General features: G+C 42.1%; 1 protein-coding gene across 1 annotated transcript in view; it reads right to left on the reverse strand.

Moving 5' to 3' along the window:
* The window catches only part of serpinh2 (serine (or cysteine) peptidase inhibitor, clade H, member 2), a 114,977-nt gene extending 95,250 nt beyond the window's left edge, over positions 1-19,727 (reverse strand). The window contains 2 exon segments of the mRNA XM_017310475.1: positions 14,608-14,814; positions 18,122-19,727. Coding sequence (XP_017165964.1) covers positions 14,608-14,762 — 155 coding nt within the window. The 5' untranslated portion in view covers positions 14,763-14,814; positions 18,122-19,727.
* Positions 19,728-20,462: the final 735 nt, after the last annotated feature.

Consider the following 20,462-nt stretch of genomic DNA (forward strand, 5'->3'; position numbering starts at 1 on the left):
GGGAGAAACCGGAGTACCCGGAGAAAACCCACCATGCACTGGGAGAACATGCAGAAAGACAAGGGCCGTGAATCGAACCCACAACCTTCTTGCTGCAGGGCAACAGTTCTAGCAACTGTGCCACTGTGCAGCCCCGAAGCTAAATCCGGCATCCTATTTTTAAATCAGTCCGCCTCAAATTTAACACGGGGACGACGACTAAATCTTGCTCAATTTATTGAGTTAAGAAATTGAGCAGCAATTATCATCATCATCCAAAAGGTGTGGGTTGTACTTAGCCCTGTCTTCGCAAGTTGGGCATGCGGCGTATTTGGATTTATTTGGAGCTCGAATGCCGTAAATATCTTCATCCTTTGCCCTTTTGGCCAGGACAGGAGTCAACGTTTCAAAGTCCGGTCTCTTTTTAGGGCAAACGTCCTCAGCCGAGGACGTTTGTGGAAGATTGTCCMAATCTTCCCCTACGACTGCCCTCTCCAGGGACCGGTCTTCCAGCGTTGCTTCTGTCAGAGCAGAGGTTGAGGATTCAAATCCAACAACCTCTGCTCTGCAAACTTCCCCAGCCGGGGAAGTTAGCTTGGCTGTCGGGGAAGGGTTGAAGAGATAAGCATCGAACTCATCATATTCAATTGACTCATCCCTGTGGCTACTAATATCAAAAGTCACTCCTGGAAGAATCTTATTAAAGATTTTCCTCACTCCGGTGGTAATCAAATACCCAGCACCAAAAGTCAAAGGAAAGAACACGGTTGCTACAACCTGTGCCATTCTAAAATCACAAAAACACGCAGAGCTATAAGTCAAAGAGATTCTTGGATATGACCTCCTGTTTTGAGATTCAAGCATTCATAACCTCAGATGTTCTTTGATCTATGTCATAGATGATGAGGTCATAGACAATGAGCTCACTGTAGTTCTGGGGGAATGTCTTGCTTCTGATGGTTGCTATGGAAACGGTCAAATCAGTTCTGCATGACTTAAACTATTAACCCTTTGCAACTGCATCACTGAATCATTCAAGGCGCCATGACGAACTTCAGAAGGGTATATTTCAGGAGGCTTTGGATTAAAACAGGGATTTTAATCTTTAAATATTAAGTTTGGATTGACAATGGTATATTACAAACATTAATTTAAGAATTTTTCATCATTTAAAATTTTGAATCATACTTGACTTAAAAATATCCTAAAAATAAAATTAAATGTAACTTACAAACATTTGCTGCTGCTCTTTTTAAAGAAATTTTGCCTGCTTGGACAAGCGCTATTGCTATTAAACCAAAAATACTTTTGGTTTAATAATTTTACATGTTAGCATAAGAAAAAAGAATAAAGAATGATCCCTAAGAAATGGTGCTGCCGCTCCATAGTTGATGGGTTGTAAACGACATTTGTTCTGTACGGTGCGGAAATGTAAACAATAGACCAGGGGTGTCAAACTCAAGTTCACCGAGGTCCACTTCAGCATATTAATTAATTTTTAATATATTGTTTGCGATTCATATAATAAACTCAGAACTCGGGTGACAACCATATTCATAGTTAGCTAGATTCCTTTAAAAAAAAAGGTTTTGTTTAAAAGACTTTTTAAAATTAATTAACTCATTTTTACCAAACATAAACATTTATTTGCACACATCAGAAATCTTTTGTTGTGTTGTAAAAACTCAGTAGGCTTTTCTCATGGTGACATGCATTAACAATTAAATATTTGCTTTTGTTTTTTTCTGCAGTTCCACGTTAAAGTTTGATGCAGCTCTGCTTTCCTGAATGGACCGTCTTCATCTCCACTGCAGCAAACAGGCAGATCTTTTTTTTTATAGATTACAGTCCACTAAAAGGTTGCATTGTGCCCTTGTTTATATTTTTAATAATGTAATTCTGTAAAGACTAAATATGTCTGGTGGTCCAGCTCTGATTTACATATCTTGCTAAATTGCAGGTTTGAATATTGCAATACTTTCTTATAACAAAATAGACCTGCAGAAAGAAATTACTAATAAAATATCTTACATATGTATACAGTATTTGTATGCTCTATATGGAGATGTTCGTTAGCTTTGATTGTACATGTCACATTTTTGTAATTTATCATTGTTTATTAAATTCTGAAAGTTGAGAGGCTTTGTTCATATTCTGTCCTAGAATGCGGTAAGATGGGCCCTTTTTTTGTTGCTGAGCACCTGCCCCTTTAGTGGTCTCTGCACGGCCCTGCTTCAGTTCCTCTGATTAATGTGTTCACATAATTACAGGGGCGGTTTGGAGACTTTAATAAACCCAGTTTTGCTGTTTTTGTGAAAACCCGTGTGAGGTTTGAGGTCACGACGCGTAATTATAGGAAACTGTCAGAAGTGTGCTGCGTTTTGTTTCTCTCCGATCCGTTGTGTTTCATACCGGTCACAACCACCTGTGAGTTTTTCTTATAGATCAAACATCGGTGGCACCTTCATTATTTCTACTCTTCTAATTAGGCCCTTAATAAAAGAAAAAAAAATTACTGTGTTTTTTTGCGAAAAAGTTCAAATTGACATCATGATCCTCCAGGAACAAATCATTACGAGGTTTATTACCAAACACTGATTAAAGGAACTAATTTGTTGCCTCGACAGAAAAGTTTTGATTCAAAATGCCAAACTTCTCCTGTATAATACTGTAAATGCTCACCATGCAGAAACATCAGCCAGCTGTGTGCATGGAGGTCATGAATTTATTTCACTTTACTTAAACATTTGGGTTCATCTTGGAGATTTTCTCTTGTAAAGGGTAAAAAAAAAGAGGCTAAAATATATTCATACACCTCCATTAACATGATGTTGAATGTTGGTTTCCAAGTTGCACCCTGAGGACGTCACCCCCCTTTTCTAGTGATTAGCAAGCCTTTATCATAATGCTAGTAATATATTCAACCATTCCTTTTGGCAGAATTGGTAGAAGTAATTTAATTTTAATGGTTTCCTTTTTACAGATCTGGATATGAGTCATAGTCCACAGATTTTACACAGAGTTGACATCAGGGCATTAGGGAGGTGATTCCAGTTGCTAGGCGTCACCCTGTTAATCAACTCCAAACCCAATTTTGCTTTTCGCATCATTTTCCTGTTGGATCGCCCAATTCTGTCCAAGTTAAGATCATCCAGCTGTCGGTTTTGAGCAAAGAAACATTACCACAGCACAATGCTGCCACCACCTTGCTTGGCTTAGCCGTTTCTGAAAGGCTAGCCTTAACTCCTCCCATCATATCTTTTCATTGTGGCCCAACTGTTTGCCTTGGCAGACCATAAAGTTGATTTCCTTCATTTTGTTTGGTTTGTCCAGGAACAATTTCTGTCATCCTTGAATTTGCTGATATTGACACGGTCCCTCTATGTCATGACGTGTGTGGATGTTGGACCCAAATGCAGCAGGCTGAGATTTAAAAGTTAATAAAGAATGAAAAAACTAACAACAACAACAAAAACAAAACATGGAGACCAGTCAGGATTTAACAGGAGGAACCAGGAGAAGGGTTTAAATACTGAAAGCTGAACAAAAGACTTGGACTGATTAGCTAACGGGATGCAGGTGTGAGATGAAACCTTAGCGATGGATTGACTCAGATCCAATCTATAACATACAAATGTGGACTGATAGACGACTACAGTTTATTATCAATCGTTCCATAAAATTAAAAGCCATGTTGAGCAACATTGTTGAGAGCATGAGATGCATAATAAACAACCTTCCCTGCTGATGCCAAACAGCTCACAGTGCTATTGACTCACAGTGCTATTGAAGCCGTTTGCTGCTACGGTTAATTTGAGTTTAAAGACAGAAGACATATCGACCGCGTAACGATTGATCCTCCCGATCAGTCAAACGGAGGAAATGACTCTGTGACCGAAATGATATCAAGAATCTGAACACACAGTTAAAGTCCTTATATCCATGAAATGTGAGTAAAAATAGAGTGGCATCAGATTTTAGCGGTTGTAGGATTTCAGTTTTGTCTTTGGTAAAAGATCACGAGCCGTTTCTTCAGCCAGCACTAGGCTCACATGTTTGTTTTGGTTGTATTTACCCAGAATGCTCCTCACTATAGTCCGCTTCCTGCTTTAGCAGCGGTTTCTGGTTCGCTTGGTTATCAATACATAAACATTCAAAGAGCACCAGAGTTATCTCTAATCAAACCAATAGACGGATCAGAGGTCGAATACATATTACCCCAAATGACCTGGACTTCCTAGGAAAACAAATTGGAGTTTGATTAAAGCGGACCAACATGGCCGGTGTGAATGCAGTCCTAGAAACAGTGCTATGGCTCATTACAAGTAAAGCTGCAGCTTGAGGCACCAGAAGCACAAAACAAGATTCAACAGCAGAATAATCGGCTTTTACCTGGAGGAATTTGTTTTATGGGCCTGTTTTTCTCACTGTTAGGGTTTATTATTTTCAGATTAGCTCTCCTTGGAAATGAAAGGTTCAAATAAATCAATGAGGGTGCAAAAATTAATATTACATAAATGCCTATGATGACTCCACAGCTTCTCCCCTTTCCGTTTTAAAATGTTGTTTTTCTTGCTCAGATTGCTGCTCTGTCCACTGTCTTAGTGCGTGGGCTTTAAAGTTTACGTAAGCCGGGTCCCAAAGTTAGAACCGCTCCTGGATTTCTTGAACACTAATCAGATGCTTGGTGAGCTTTGTTATGGAGCCGAGCTCCAGAGAAAAATATGAACATATGGAGAGTGGAAAATATGCCAGAGACCAGAGAATAAAGTGGACTTAATAATGGCCAGAGGTGTCATTAGAGACACACACACACACACACACACGCCCACACACGCGCGCACACATACATTTCAAGAAAAGTGTTGGCTCATTGGCACACCAACATTTAGACTGGCCTCATTTCAGTTGCTCACCTTCTCTCTCCCACACACACAGCCTCTCTCTTTTCTGGCCAAGCAGGGGGTCAAAGTTCAACTCGGTAATGGAGTCACTCCCACCTGGCAGTGTCAGGTAATACGGTGGGGGGGGGAGTGCGTCGGAGAAAACGGGGCCGAGTTCTGAATGACCTAAATTGTGGCAGCAACCTTGAAGAGCTCAGGTGGTGCACGGTGAAAACTAAAAAAAAAAAAAAAAAAAGGTGGAGTAGGGGATGAAAATGAAAAGGGGGGAGGAAGGTGGTGAGGCAGACATGGAAGGCCAGTGGTAATGCGTGTCCTTAAACTGATTTCGGTTGTTTTCAGAGCGAGGTGTGGTCCTCTCATCTCTGCGTGGCACTGCCGCTGATTGGAGCCCGTTAAAGGTCTGCACCGCTGCGTCTGCACTTCTGGGACCGTTCGAGCGCCGAGAGAAAGGGCGACCGGGAGTGTGTGCATGCTTCTTTTTTTTTTCCCGCCGCGCACAAACTCATAGGTTATGTGTGTTGTGCTCGCTCTCCTTCCTTCCTTCGCTTGCAATCACAGTGTTTGTCGTCGTGATAGCCCGAGCTGCTGGCTGCCTGTTGCCTGACGCCTCTGATTAGTAATCAGTAAGCATTGTGCCTGAATGCAGATTGCTAACATGTGCTGATGGACCTCATCAGAGCCACAATCCAACCCCTATTTGGCCTCATAAATGTCTGCTCGAGTGCATTCAAATATATTCCAGTAAGAGGTCACATGATTGGCCGGCACATGTCTGAATCTACCCTGACAGGTCTCTCTGGTTGATGATTTAATCGGCCGTTTAGCGTCACGCAGAGAAACGTCTTGGATGCTTTTGATTTTTCAAACCTCTCTGCCCTCGCAGAAGCATCCGACGCCTCGAAGCTTTACAGACTTGAACAGCTTTTACTTGAATTGTATCTGATAGATGAGGATGCTTGACCGAAAGGATGCACTTTTCACAAATAAAAATGTAAAGATGCGTGTTGTGAATTTGAGTTCGGTCTGTGGATTTATTGAGGTGTTTTGAACCTTCTCCATGCTGCTGGGTTTGTTTCTGCTGCACCTTATGTATTTCGTACGGATAATTCACGATGCCGCCACATCCATGCCTTACACTTGAGGGTAATTTCCAAAGATCCTGCATTTTGTCTGAAAACATCACCAAGCATGTCCTAAAAATGTAATCCTCAACTCATCTGTCCAAACAACATCATTCCGGAAGTCCCGATCTTAATCCATATTCCGTTTGATTCGCTCTAGTCTGGTCTTTTGTCAACGGTTTGCAGGAACAAAACGCAGAAAGGAACTTGGAATGACGTCACATTAAAACTGAAAACTTTAAAAACCAGAACAAGATGAACAGAAGGTTGAGTTTGGGCAAAGAATAAGGCAGAGTAACAGAAGAAAACAGCAACGAACAATGAAAAACTCTGGAGCTTAAATACCAAGGCAGGGGTGGAAAATAATAAAGCAACCAGATCAAATCAGAGGGAATAATAAATCAAAATGCACAAAGAACTGAGCACAAGAACAAACTAATATGACAATATTTTTTCTGCAGTAATGAATAGAGATAAATGAGCTGAATATTATCCAAAACCAAAACACCAAAGGATTATAACAGTCCGTTCTTTAGCCATCCGACTTTGGGTTCATTTGCCAGATAAGAGAATTTTAACGTTGGCTTTGAAAAGTTTTCCAGTTGCAGAAGGTTTTCCATACAGTGGATCTCTTTAAACCGTCACCCGGGCAACACGCCGCTGCGGTCAATGGGCTGCTTTATGGATCTGAGGTATAACTGGTGCGATTTCAGTCATGTTAGATGGGAATAAATGTGAGTGTGTTTCTTTATTCTTCATTAAACTTTACAGGAACAATTTGAAATATTTTCTGCAGTTTTTCATGCATTTCTAGACTTATATTATATGGTATAATACCATAGAAACACCATCTGTTTAAAAATGCAGACTTTCATTAGGGGAACATTTTTTTTTTTTCCTTTTTCGTCTTTTTTTTTTTTTTTTTTTTCACCAAGACTGTGTGCGAAATACAAGCTTAATTTCAAAAACAAAGTTTTTCAAACGTGCTGCTTTGTTTTGTCAGCCCTTTGTTTCTTCATTCGTCACAGTTAAAAACATGATGTGGCTGCATTAATGAAAATGACCTGCAGTTGGAGGCGTGATTTGTCAGTCTGACTCACCCGGAGTGATGGATGTGTGTGTGTGTGTGTGTGTGTGTGTGTGTGTGTGTGTGTGTGTGTGTGTGTGTGTGTGTGTGTGTGTGTGTGTGTGTGTGTGTGTGTTTGATTTATTGCATTGTGGGAAGTTAATGGTCGCGCGAGAACGAAATGTTTATGAAAACGACCTTGTGAAGAAAAACTCTCAAACTGACCGGCTATAAACTAAAAACGAGAGCTTCAGCGGACGGAGCCGGGTGTTCATCCATGCATCTGCGGGACTTTAATGGCCTTCAAATATTATATTTATTTTAGGCATCGCGGACGAAACGAATGACCCCATTTTGGTTTCCTTTCATTATTTTTCACCACTTCTGGTTTTAAATCTCCGCCCCCGCCCTCGTCTGTCCCTCTGTGATCGCTGCAAATCGTCAAGGGATTTCTGTCCCTTAACCACTGATCTCCCCTGTAGCAAACACACTTCATTAAACCGCAGACTCATTCATCAGCTGCCTGCTTATGTCTCCTATATGAGCCCGGCTCAGACCTCCACCGGTTATTTCAATGAATGCGAGTGGCTTCCCCCCCCGCTGGGCCGTCTCCGCACCAATAGATTATTTGTTAGGAATTCTGGGCATGCGCTTCTCCACCAGACGCACAAATCTGAAGAGAAGGATTCATTTCTGACACAAGGACATCAAGGCTGCAAACCTGAGTTAGACTTGACAAAAGTTAGAAGTCACTGTAGAGGGAATACGAGATGAGGGAAGCATTTTAAAGGCGTCTGACTCCGCATGGGTCGTGTAAATGCTGCGGTCGGTGTGTATTTCTAAGTCAGAAAGGTGTTTTTAATGTATCATTTTTAGTCTACTGTTTTTTTTTAGACGTGAACAGTCCTTGTCTTTGTGTGCTCTTTGCTGAAACGGGCCTGTTTCCTGGGTTGAACCCATCCTTCAAGCGTCGTCTCTAACAGGGTTGAAGTCAGGGCCATCCCAGACGCTTTGATGTGTATTTGGGATCATAGCCCCAACGGAGCAACCGGTTCCGTCCAAGTTTCCGTCATATATTTGAAACTGTGACTCATACATGCAGGGGGAATTGGTTCTGATGTTCAGAAATAATCAAGGAGCCGCAGAGTCTCAGGGTTTGACGATACTAGAACAACAGCAGTATCACTGTCCCCCCGGCGATTCAAGAAGCCGCTGCTTCGAAATCAGCACCTTCAAGCTCCACCGGTATTTCCAAGTACCCACAGATACCGAGAACCTTCTGGATACATGTGTTATGGTTAGAGCTATCACGCCACAATTATTGTTTCCACACACCAATGACTCCACAAGAGGAATGAAATGACAGCAAAGTAGGAGTTCCTCCCAAACAGATGGTTAAAACATGGACACAATTGGGTGCTCTGATGGGAAAATCATCCAAAACAGTCTGTTTTGGAAATAGATAAACCAGGCTGGCATTACGTTTCAAAAGCAGCCATGACCTCAGCATTATTGGAAAATTGTGGACTGTGCTTGGAAGCTTGGTCTCTGCCAATAGCCAAACCCCGTTTCAGTGAGGTCTGCCAATTCTGTCAAAAAGACGTGGTCAGAGCTTACGTCAGAATTATTCTAGACTAGAGGCTGGTTGATGGCCACAAAAAAACAAAACAAAACATGTCACATTCACTAAGAAACTTTTAATTAAATAACAGTGCAGGTGTATATCTGGATTTTTTGCTCCAAAGTTTTCTTTTTCAAATGCATTCAAGTTTTTTGCGGTGGAGTCATTCCAGCACAGACCGGAATCTATTTTTATTTCTGTCCACTCTATACAGTTTTACACATTATCCCTATTATACTTTTTTTTAAATAAATAAGGATAGATCTATGTACTATAAAAAAAACATGTTCATTACATTCCTTGAATAAAATAATTCTTAGACAGTGATTTTTCAGTCTGGTCAGTTTTGCCTGTTTTGAGCTCCTTGCAGAATGAGCTTTTTTAGGGCGTCTTGTAACTTTAAATCCAAATAAGCTGCTTCTGGCCACGCCCCCCCAACTTCAACGTTTACGCTCAGGTGAAAATGGCTGCAAACAGATGGGCAGTTCTACAACCGTACACCTTTGAAAAGCAGTAGTAAAGCCTCCAGCACAACCAACAAGAATGCAGCAAGTGGTTTCTGAAGGGTAGGTCAACAACAAAACACAGCAGCCATTGTACAGTGCATAGAGCAGGTAAAACTAACAAATGGTCACATCTCATTGACATGTTGTCTAGATCTGCTTTTCAAACTTTGTTTTTTTTCTAACAAACCGTTTGGTTTTAGATTTACATCAGTTACCGACACAAGTTTGGAGACAAACAGGCGATTAAAGACACAAAAGAAGGTTATAAAATATAATAATAACATATCAAACACATTAAGCAATGTCTCCATATGAATGCAAACACTTGTGTTTTCCTTATAAAATGCAGAAACGCTTTCTGAAAGTACCAGAACGACAGCGTTTCATCCACTCTTTCCATCCATCCACCCATCGCTGCTGCATTCAGCTTTAATTATCAACTCAGTGTTGTTGTTGTTTTAGTCCAGCAGATGTTTTAAAGTATTAAATCAATTCAGATGGCTTCCAAATGTGGCGTTAATGTTTGTAAAGCGGCTTGGCTCGCTCTCTCTCTCTGGTCAAACCAGGAATTCTTTATCATTTCCATCCCGACATGACACACGGGCCAGCATTCAGCGGACAGCATTGGTTTGAATGGCGTCATTGATTGGGCGGGTAGATGGATGGTGGTCAGACAGCCATTTAATGTGACCCCCCCGCCCCGCCCCCCCTGTCCTCCTCCCCTCTGCTGCCCTGCCTGTGACAGAGTTAGAGCTCATAGTAAATCACTGACTGCAGTGAAGGCAGCATAGATCACCGCTAACAACACTGCGTCAACAAGTAGACAAGCTCCGAATAAATACCACAGGAGACAGAGACAAACTCTAATAAACATGTTTTTGCTGTTTGGATTTATCACAGCGAAAATGTCACTTTCTAAATGTCAACTAATGTATGAAAGATATTGGAGGGCCTAATTTTTCTAGATCACGTCTTGTGTGAATTAGCATATCTTAAAGTCAGAGCGGTGGATGGAAATTCAGTCGCATTCTTGGATGTTTTATTTATTTATTTATTTATTTATTTTTTCATTATTGCAGACAGGATGCGTTGCAAAATTAGTTCCACCTGCTTCCACAGTTTGTCAAGTTACAGCCACAAACTAATGGAGCTTCAGGGGAATTAAAGTGACAGGCGAGAAAAGTAGTGCAGTTTTGAAGTTTAAGAAAAGCGTGGCATACATTTGTATTCAACCCCTTTACTCTCATGCCCCTAAATCAAGTCCTCCGAAACCCTTAAGTGTATTCAACAAAGTCTACCCATGTGTATGAATCCAACTTGTCTGGATGTTTGTTAAGGAACATTAATGAACATCATGAAGATCGCCGTGGAGATGCTTAAAGTGGGTTTAGGTTATAAAACGAGCCTGATCGTCTTTTGGATCACAATTTAATCCATCATCTGAAAAAGGCAAAGAGCATCGCACAGCTGCAAACCTACCAAAGACGCAGCCGTCCACATAAGGTGAGAGGCTTGCTTATCTCCGCTTTTGGGAGAAAAAAGCCAATCAGTGGCGAGAAAAATAAATGCTGCTCCCAGATTGGTTGCTCTGCAAATGCTATTGCAGCCAATCCAACAGCGCGTCATCTAGCGCTGCTGCTAGGTATTTCAGTTTATCAAGATGCTTTTCCTTTGAATATTTTAAATATTCTCTTTGGGAAATTCACTAATGGGTAAATTTTCCTAGAATAATTTGAAGTCATGTTCAACAAAACATATGCATGAACAGGCGGGGCTGGGTATGTCTCAGGAAATGGGTGACTTACTGTCTAAGCTGTGGTATTCTTTAACCTTTCTGTTAACTGGTTGATATCTGAACAGTCACGTTGTTTCTAAAACATTTCTGTCACATTACTCTGTCAACCACAGGAGAGAAACATCCTGAGACTTCTTCAGAGAGGTCCTGTGATGGTAGACATACCTAAATGTTCAAATCATTTTTTTTTTGTAAAGAAACGATTTCTTAAACCTTGACTGATTGAATCACATTTATTGTAGTTTTGGGCTCGGCAACACTGCACCGAGAGTCGGAAAATAACTTTTTCCTAATCCAAACTATTCACATGAGACAATGCCATCAAATGCTGCCACTCATCCATGATGCCTTGGAGAAACCCTCGGAGAGAGGAGGAGGTGCGCTTATCCCAGGGCTTCTCTTTGTTCTCCTTCAGAAGGTTTCCATTCCCACTTCTTGAAAGGCAATAAAAGCAAACCGTCGATGTTAGTGGGCGGGGGAGTATCATCAATTTATCTTGTTTATGGAAGCGACGGGAGACCGCTCAGCTATTGTCTCTGCCTCTCCGCTGCAACTGGTACAATACTCAGGACAAGGATTTAACCAGCTCCATCTGCCTCCCTCTTGCACTCCCTTCTGTCTCACTCCCCGGCTCCCCGTACGGCTCATTCCTCCAATCCAGGGCAAACATGCATGCATGCAGAATGTTTACACCTCCCTGCGTTCCTTCATTCTTTCCCTTCCTTTCTTTCCGCACACCCACACCGTCCCTCTCCAACGCAGCGTCTCCTTCCTCCTCCTCCTCCCTTCATTGACTCCAGCAGCTCAATCATTGACTGCTCTGACCCTCTGACAGGCTCGACTTGACATTCAGACACCGTGTTCATCTCCTGTTTGTTTCCGTCAACACAGCCCAGGGTATTTGATCCATGCACAGACTTACAATAGGCAAGCACACACAAGTCCTGTCCACCACATGCTCTCTGTGAGTTACCCCCGGTGTAAGCTGGCAAGGATCTAAATCCTTCCTCGGACAGCTGTGAGCTGATGCAACCTGTTTTCTGTGTCAGAGGACAGGGTTTTTAAAGCCCAAAGCTTGAGCCAAAGGCTTATTTCTGACTTTATATGTCAGCGGTTTCTTATTGGCGAATAAGCCACAAGGAACGGGACAGCGCAGGCTGAAATTGGTGTCTGTGACTTCCAGTGCAGGGATGGCTGCTGGACCTTTGAGTGTTTCATTATCCCAGCTTTTTATTTTTATTTTTATTTGCGCAGCCAATTCTCAAAGCCCAAACAGCAGCGATAACTAGATGTAATTGCTATCAGTTTCTTTCCATCACTGGCGCGGAAATTTGACTCGCTACTCTTTCTGATTTTCTTTAACAGGTTTCCTTTGAGCTCTACTGCAGTGCAGACATCGACGAGGCTATTGCAGCGCTTTGGTCCAATATTCAGCTTCCAACAGAGGACCTTCGTGTGGTCAAGCCACACAAAGGTAGTATCCATGCATCTCTACTGGGTTCCTGATTCCTCATGGGATTATTTTATCTTTCTAGTATAGAACTTACAATCGTTCTCTATGGAGGCTACGTTCACATAGCAAGGATTGATGCTAAACACCTTTTTATTTTTATAATTTTTTTTTTTTTTACCAGTCATTCATTCCACTAATTAACTTCTGACACGTCTTTTTGAGCGTTGACAACCCAAAGCAAGCCGAATGCGCAGCAGAGCGCAGGCGTCACGCAGCACTGAACCGCTTACAGTAGTGGATTTATCTGTGGATCAAATTTAGAGTTTTTCAGCAAGGAGAGCCGACGGCGTCATCACAAGATATTGTCATAGCAACATGAAGAAAGCTAATAAAAAAATGAGCATAACTAACAGTAATGGCCTTTTGTGGAGCAATGAGTGCAACTTCTGTTTGGCCATGAGTGATGGGATTGTGATGTGATGCACTTCTTTCATCGTTTCACGATTATCGTTTTCAGCCATTGTTTATGTCCAGAGACCAGATTGTCCAACTTTTTGTTAGAAAGCTGAGGATTTAAAGATGGGGGTTTATTTCTCAGCATTACAGCAGAGGAAATGAAAGGTTTGGACTCAAACTAAATCTGACTGAACATCAGAAGAGTCTCCTAAAGAGGGCTGCGGATCAGACATGTCCTCACAGTCTGAGACGTCCAACACACTTTTCCAATATTGCTAATATTTCCAGAGAGGAAATATCGCCAAGTGAAGTTGTGGGAAGCTCAGAGACTCCTCCTGACGAAGAATGAATGCTGAAATGGAATCAAAAGGTGCTTCAACGCTGTATTCATTTAAGGACCTTCACACTTCTGCAACCAGGTTTCTGCAGGGTTTTTTTTGTTTGTTTGTTTTGTTTTCGATTTCATTTTACATGATACATATCATGTTAAAAGGTGACAAAAATGTTGTGAAAATGATCTGCCACAGGGTTATGTGCACATAATAAAATATAAATGTCCGTCATGAGTTTCATCTCCTTCCTTATTATTCATTATTCTAATTGTTTACTGTACCAAAGCACTGAAAGGATCTGTAAAATGTTATTTCCTGAACCTTTCCTTGTATTCTCTGTGCTCTTATTTCCATTATTCCATCACGCCTACAAACCGACTAACGGTGTTTCATTTGGGTTTGCTCGTATGCGGCAAACTGGTTAAGTTTTCCCAGCGTCACTCCTGCACACTTTAGCAGCGTCTATTTATGGAGTGAAGCTGCAGCTAACGTGTGCGTCTGCCTCAGTCTGCCGTTGTGAAGCTGCTCTTTGATAAGCTGGGTAAATTGGCATCATTCAAATCCACCTTTGGTCTATTTACTCTGGTTGTTTCATGATAGCTGTGAGCCGATCGTCCCTGACAAGATCTTATTAAAATATGACAACACTCCTAACTCGGCGCTGAAGACGTTCCTCCTGTGTCGAGCTGGATGCTGCTCCACTTTTACCTCGCCTGTCAGCCGCCGCCAACCGAGTGGTGCAATGACTCAGGCACTCCTGACTTCAACGTTACCCTGCTGATTGACATCATCGTCAGATAAATCAGCAGAGGGAACAGGTTGCAACACGTGAAGCAATCTTGGCTTTCACCTTCAGCCAAAACAGCCAGCGGGGGGGGGGAATCCAGATTTTTTTTTTGTTTTTTTTGAGGGAATATTTTGTTTTGTTTATGGTGATGAACTCCGAGGCCGTTAGTCATCTAAAGCTGCTCAGGAGTGCAGAAAAGACTTGGTTTTGTTTTAGTAACGTAACAAATGTTTTTTTTTACTAAATCATACCATATTTACGCATCATATTTAGATTTAATGAAGCTCAGAGTGTATTTTTAAAGAATTTCTATGCAGAATTCAGACATTCTGAGCAACCAAATGTTCCTTTTAATAAACCTGTGAAACAGCCCTTTAATTTAGGGCTTAAGGGAAGCGATGAATCAGAATAACGTTGGGTCAGAAAGTGCCAACATCCCACTTCTTTTCTCTCCAGCATCACTACGACTTGTTCCATCGGGCTGCAGGTCACATTTACGTTTACGCCAGGAAACATTTAAAGATTAGACATTTAAAATAAACAGTTTTTTTATGTGACGTTATGTTATCCCCTCATCAAAAACATACCTGGAGTGTTGTTTTGATTTTTTCATCTCTCCTGGCAGCCATTTGCCACAAAGTACCTCCTGAGAGCTGTGTCTCACAGAGCTCCCCTCTGACGCAACCAGCTCCTCCAGACTAGCGGCAGCAGCAGTCAGCAAACACCTGGTGGGGCTGTGCATCTGCTGAGCTCATCACCAGTGCTGCTTCTCAGTCCGACGCTCTCAAGAGCTGCTGTAAACAGAGAAACATTGCTGTGATGACGTGCTGAAGGTGACATGTTAGAAAGAGCAGATGCTTCTTAAAGAGACAGAAGACAATTTCAAATCAAAGTCATGTTTGACATGTGCAGCCTTTTCATAATTGAATGTGACAATAAATAAATAGTTCTCCTTTAAGCCTCACTTTCATATCAACAAGTTATTTAATCTGAGCTAAAAGTTTATCCTACACTCTTGAATACATGCAGCGTGATGAATGCAATAACCTGTCATGTCATATTTAATTACAGAGCTGTGGTTTTTTTTGTTGTTTTTTTTTATCTCAGTTGCTTCAAACTGAAGGACCGTGCATTGATCATGTGCCGAGGCCATCAGTTCATGACCTTGAGCTCAAGAGCACTTCTGCAGCAGAACGGTGATTTAAAGCGCACCAGCAAATCACCTCTGAATGGCTCAAAAGACAAATGAACGTCTACGAGTGGCCTGGCCACAGCGCAGACTCAGAGCGGATGGAGAGGCCACGGCGTGACCTTAAAAAGTCTGTTTTTGTAAGAAAACCTCCAGTGTGGCTGAATTATAAAACAACTGCAGGGAAAAATGGGCCAAAGTTCCTCCACAGTGATGTGAAACTCTGCAGCGCTCATCATAAACACTCGGCTGCAGAGGTTTCCACCTGTTGCATGACCAGTTTGGAGGTTTAAGGAACAACTCTCCAAGTAGTACACCAGATTTGCTTGTATCACTTCCCCCCCACCTCCACTTTAAAAAATAAATCATTTTTTGACAACAGCATTTGTTTGACATGAAAGATCGAAGCGTTAAAAAAACAGAGATCTGTGGGAAGGCAGGTGGATTTTCAATCCCTCTCTAAATTCTGAATCTCCAGAAATCTTTTTTCATTGTGAGAGAAAAAGGAAAGAAAAATAGTTTCCTGGAAAAGAGAGGTGCTCACTCCTCGGATTGATTTTAATTAGGTTGTAATTCTGATTGATTCATGAACCCTGATGTGGCTTAATGTAGCTTTAACTTCCCCACAGTCAGCCTGGCTGGCACGATTTATCATCGGCGAGACGAAGAGGCAGCAGAGCCACAGGTAAATAACAACCTCCATCTTGTTTTCCTTTTTTCCTTTATTGCCACCTACTCTACCTCTTCTTGCTTCCCCTTGTGTTGTCGTGGCAACGCTTTGGCCACCCCATTATGACGATGCCCGTGCCGCTGTCTGTGTCGCTGCCGCTGTTGGTTTCTCCCTTTATTCTTTCGGGGGGGAAAAAGGGAATAAAAAACCCAAAAGGAGGAGGAGGAGGAGGAGGAGAGGTTTGAAGAGCAGGAGAGCAGCAATCATTTAGTACTTCCTTCGGCTGCTTTTATCCAATCTTTAGAACTGCTTTCTCCGTTTCCTTTTGTCTTGGAGGTTGGACGCTGCTCGTAAAAAGAGGCAGTGTGAGAGAGCAGCTGTGAAGTTTATTAGGTTCACCGTGTGCACATGTGCGCGCTCTTCTTCTGCCTATTGTACATCTCCTTCAGTTCCTCCCCGAAACACACAGAGAGAGAGAGAGCCAGACTGTACGTGGAGCTATTGGATGCATTGATGAGGACGCTCGTATCAAAGAGAATCCACAATGAGAACAAACATACAGAGCAGATGAAACATCTCCTTTGTGCTTGGCTCCAGGAGCACAACACGATCTAATGAGGAGCCGCGTAAAGGTGTGTGTACACATCCTCGATACGTGTGATCAGGACGTTTCCCGTCTTGTGTTTGCTTTTTGTACGCCACGAGCTCGAATCAAGCAGAGTGTCTGCAGACTGACAGGTGTGTGTGCATGCGTGCGTGTGTGTGTGTGTGTGTAATCTGCTAGATAAAGTAGGCAGATAGCAGGAGCAGATAGACAGGGGTGTTGGGGATGAGATTGCAAGAGGGGCTTAAAGCCGAAGCTGTAAATCACTTAACCTGGGGCTAATGGGCTTATTGGCTACAGTACACACACACGCGCACGCACACACACCCACACACACAGAAAGATACACACTGATACAAGCACTTGTATGCACATACGAGTTCATTTCTGGAAAGTTTGAGCCTCCGAGGCCTCAAGAAGTCTGAAATGTCAACTAATAAATGTAAAATGTCATTGAAACCCCCCACCGCTATTTTAGGTATTGCGTAATGAGTATTTGTGGGCAGAAGCGCTGGTTTACTCATGCTTCCCTGCTTGGCTATTTTAGGTTTGCTGCCTCGCAATTTGTGCCAATGCACGGGTGGGAGTTTTGCAGTATTAATAATCAGCATCAACTTTGATCCGGTGGACAAAAATAAAATCTGGTGAATACATTAGTCAGTGGAGTTATTTAAAGACAACATGTGAAGTGGGCTTCTGTAGGGCTCCTATCAGCAGTCAGTATCTTACCGGCAGCAGTCGTCTCAGTTTGGTGAGGAAATTTAAGGTGACTTTATTAGTTCTGATAGAAAGATGTGGATCCTTTGCTATTGCTTTGTAGCAATGATTTAAGCTGGTGCTGATTTTCTAAGGACACTTTTAAGACCAGAGGGTTAAATCTTCAGACGGCTACTTCCACAAACATCATGTCGCAAACATCAAACAAATCCCAGATTGGTTTGCTGAACATAAAAAATGAGTTATCTTCTTTTCAGTGGCCTTCACGACGCAATAGGAGCCTGTGAGGTGCAGCTAAAGAGAAAATTGGTTTCATAAATGTGTAGCTGACTGTCATAAATTGTGCTTGAACTGGACCCAAATGCAAACAAGACATAGTAAGTACCACGTCGGCGGGTTTAAAGATCCAGTTAAAACAAACTTACAGATAAAGCACAAGAAAAATGAGAAGATCCAACTAACCAAGCGTTAAACTGCATGAATACTTGAAACACCCTCTAAAACACTCATAACTGCCTGTTGCAATAGTTCAAACACCAAATATAGCATATTATGCATTAGTATGCACAAAGGAAACCCTCTTAGTACTTCAAAATTTCACATTTTTTATTCAACAAAAGATTTACACAGTGTAAATAGCATGTTAGAGCAGGATAAAGTACTTCCAGTGACAATATATACTGTTTTGATCTCCATATGGCACAAAAGGCTCAGATAGAAAATAGCATAAAATCAACAAAGCTTGTAAACAGACAGTTTTTCTCTTCCTTTTTGGTTAAAATATGTCATTTTTTTATTGAATGATATTACTCCAAATAGGTGAGAGTATCCAGAAATTGTACCCCAGTAATAGTAGGGATGCTCAAGTAACAATAAAACAGAAAAAAAATTTCTAAAAGTTCATATTTTACAAAGACTTACTCAAGTAAATGTAACAAGTTGCCATCTTCCTCTCAGGTCACATTGCACCTCTGTATTTCAGCTCTCCAAGTTGCATTTTCCTGTTGAATATTTCAGCTATGTGCTGCAAAAAAAAAAAAAAAAAAATCAGCGAAAATGTGAAATTTCCATGAATAATTTGGAGTTAAGTTCAACAGAAAAATCCACAAATAGGTGATTTTACGAATACTGAACCACAAATAGTCCGGAGTCCACTTTAACAGACTATTCTCTGATAAACAAATCTCATGCTAACATGCATGTTTCTGGTAGATGCATGAAACCAGTCGAATATTAAACTCTCCATGCTGAACTTTTACCTCTTTATGTAAACTGAAACCACTGAGCACCTGCTGCTGCATTTAAGATACTGACAGCTGATAGGAACTCCGTAGAACTCCACTTCAAGTACACTTTAAATCTCTCTAAATGATCTGAGTGTGGGTCCTTTTAAGATTTTGAGCAGGCTTAATGAGTGCTAAGTAGCCCTGGGCTACGTTTATGGGCCCCACTTGGGTTTCATAAATAAACCCATATCAGCAAAACCAGTTAAGCACCTTATGGAAGTTTTACCTGGTCTCTAATGGGCATTAAAACCAGTTCAAATTGCTCAACACATCCATGCCTCCCTCTTCTACCCGGTTTTCCTACATTAAGCCTATAAAGGCCTTCAAAATGGGGCCATTATCTAACCTGTGGACAATCCCATATGGAGCCCATTTTACGGCCCATGTGGGCTCCATATGTAAATGCGGACTGGCTGGGAGATCATCTCCAACCGGAATAAAGCCATAGAAGAAAAAGTCGAGGTGTGCACAAAAGGAAAACGGAAAAAAGGGGAGCCAGCTCTTGCCTTTCATTTAAACCCTCTCACACAAACATGTCATACATAAAAACATGTCCTCCCTGCGTCGTGGCGGTCTCTCCTCCCGTTCGGTCGCTTGTTGCATTTCTCATCATGTCCCTGCTCACATTTGGGCCGACCGGCTGCACCTGTTGAGGTGTGATCCGCTCGGTTTACACCTGCCCCCTCCTCCTCCTCTTCCTCCGTCGCTCCATCTCACACTTCTCTCCATATCACTCCATCTGTCCACCTGCCTCTCCAGCCCCGTCTCGCCGCATCCGACGGAGACCAAGCTGTTGCCAAGGCTACGGCAGCCATTGTGTACCCGGTTGCCAGGTGACCGGTCGCTGTGGCGATGATGGAGAATTTTGAAGCGCCGTCGCCGCTGCCACTCTTTCTCGCCTGGACAGATAAATCTCCAACCATTTTTTTTTTTGTTCCTTCCCTCCCCCTCCCCGCTCTGTTGCCGCCGTTCCTTTACCTTCCGACAACACCCGAGGAAGAAAAGCATGCCGACCTTTAAGTGGAGCCGAGCAACGACGGAAGGGCAGGATGGATGATGGCTTGTTTGTTTTAATCTCCCAGATCTCTCACTTGCTCTCTCTCCTTCCCCCCCCCTCCACCTCCCCCTCTTTTGCCTCTAACTCAATTTTTCTTTTCCTCCTTCATTCATTTAGCCTGTCCAGTTTTCCAGAGTTTAATTACGCCGCCTTTCCATCTCTGGCTGCCTCCTTATTTCTCCGTTCTGTTCGCCAAAGCAGACCATGAGTGCCCACAGCAAGGTCTCTCACCTAATTTCCTTTGTTCATGATAAAAAGCACACACACACATAATTTTTTCACCTTTTTACACCCCCTCTGCTCCCTCTACCCTTCTCTCTCCTCATCACAGGATAATTCAGTCGGGCTTGTACTGATGCTCTTATCCTTTTAATATGCTTACTCTAATGCAATCCTTAATTCCCTGCTCCCCCATCACAAAGAAATATGATGGCAGATAAAATTGGTATGTGACAGAGTTGGACTTTTTTCTTTCTTTCTTTCTTTTCAGACTGATGAGTATTTTTCTTTTATCATTTCCATTTCCATTAGACTATTTGGGCTGAAAATGACTTCCGATTTGACATTTTTCAGGTCAAAATAGATAAAAGTATCCGCTTTCTGCTCTCCGAGTTTGATTTACTGCCGGCGGATGACGCCGACCTCGTTCTCCGAGCAGGAGTGACGGCGGAGGGAAAGAGAAAAATGCATCAACACCTGTGGAAAGCAATTAAAGTCTGAATCATATCGAGCTTTTAATCAGAGGCCTGGATTAATTTTTGGCGACTTGATGTGCTTGTTCAACCCATTCGGAGAATCAGAAACAGATGAGGGAGCATAAAGAACAGCAGCTGAAACATCAGGTGGATTTTTGCAACCAATTGAGGAATTTACTTGACAGTTTAAAAGGCTTAAAACCCACCGTTTGTATATTTCATGG

Source organism: Poecilia reticulata, linkage group LG18, assembly GCF_000633615.1.
Source record: "Poecilia reticulata strain Guanapo linkage group LG18, Guppy_female_1.0+MT, whole genome shotgun sequence".
Taxonomy (NCBI): domain Eukaryota; kingdom Metazoa; phylum Chordata; class Actinopteri; order Cyprinodontiformes; family Poeciliidae; genus Poecilia; species Poecilia reticulata.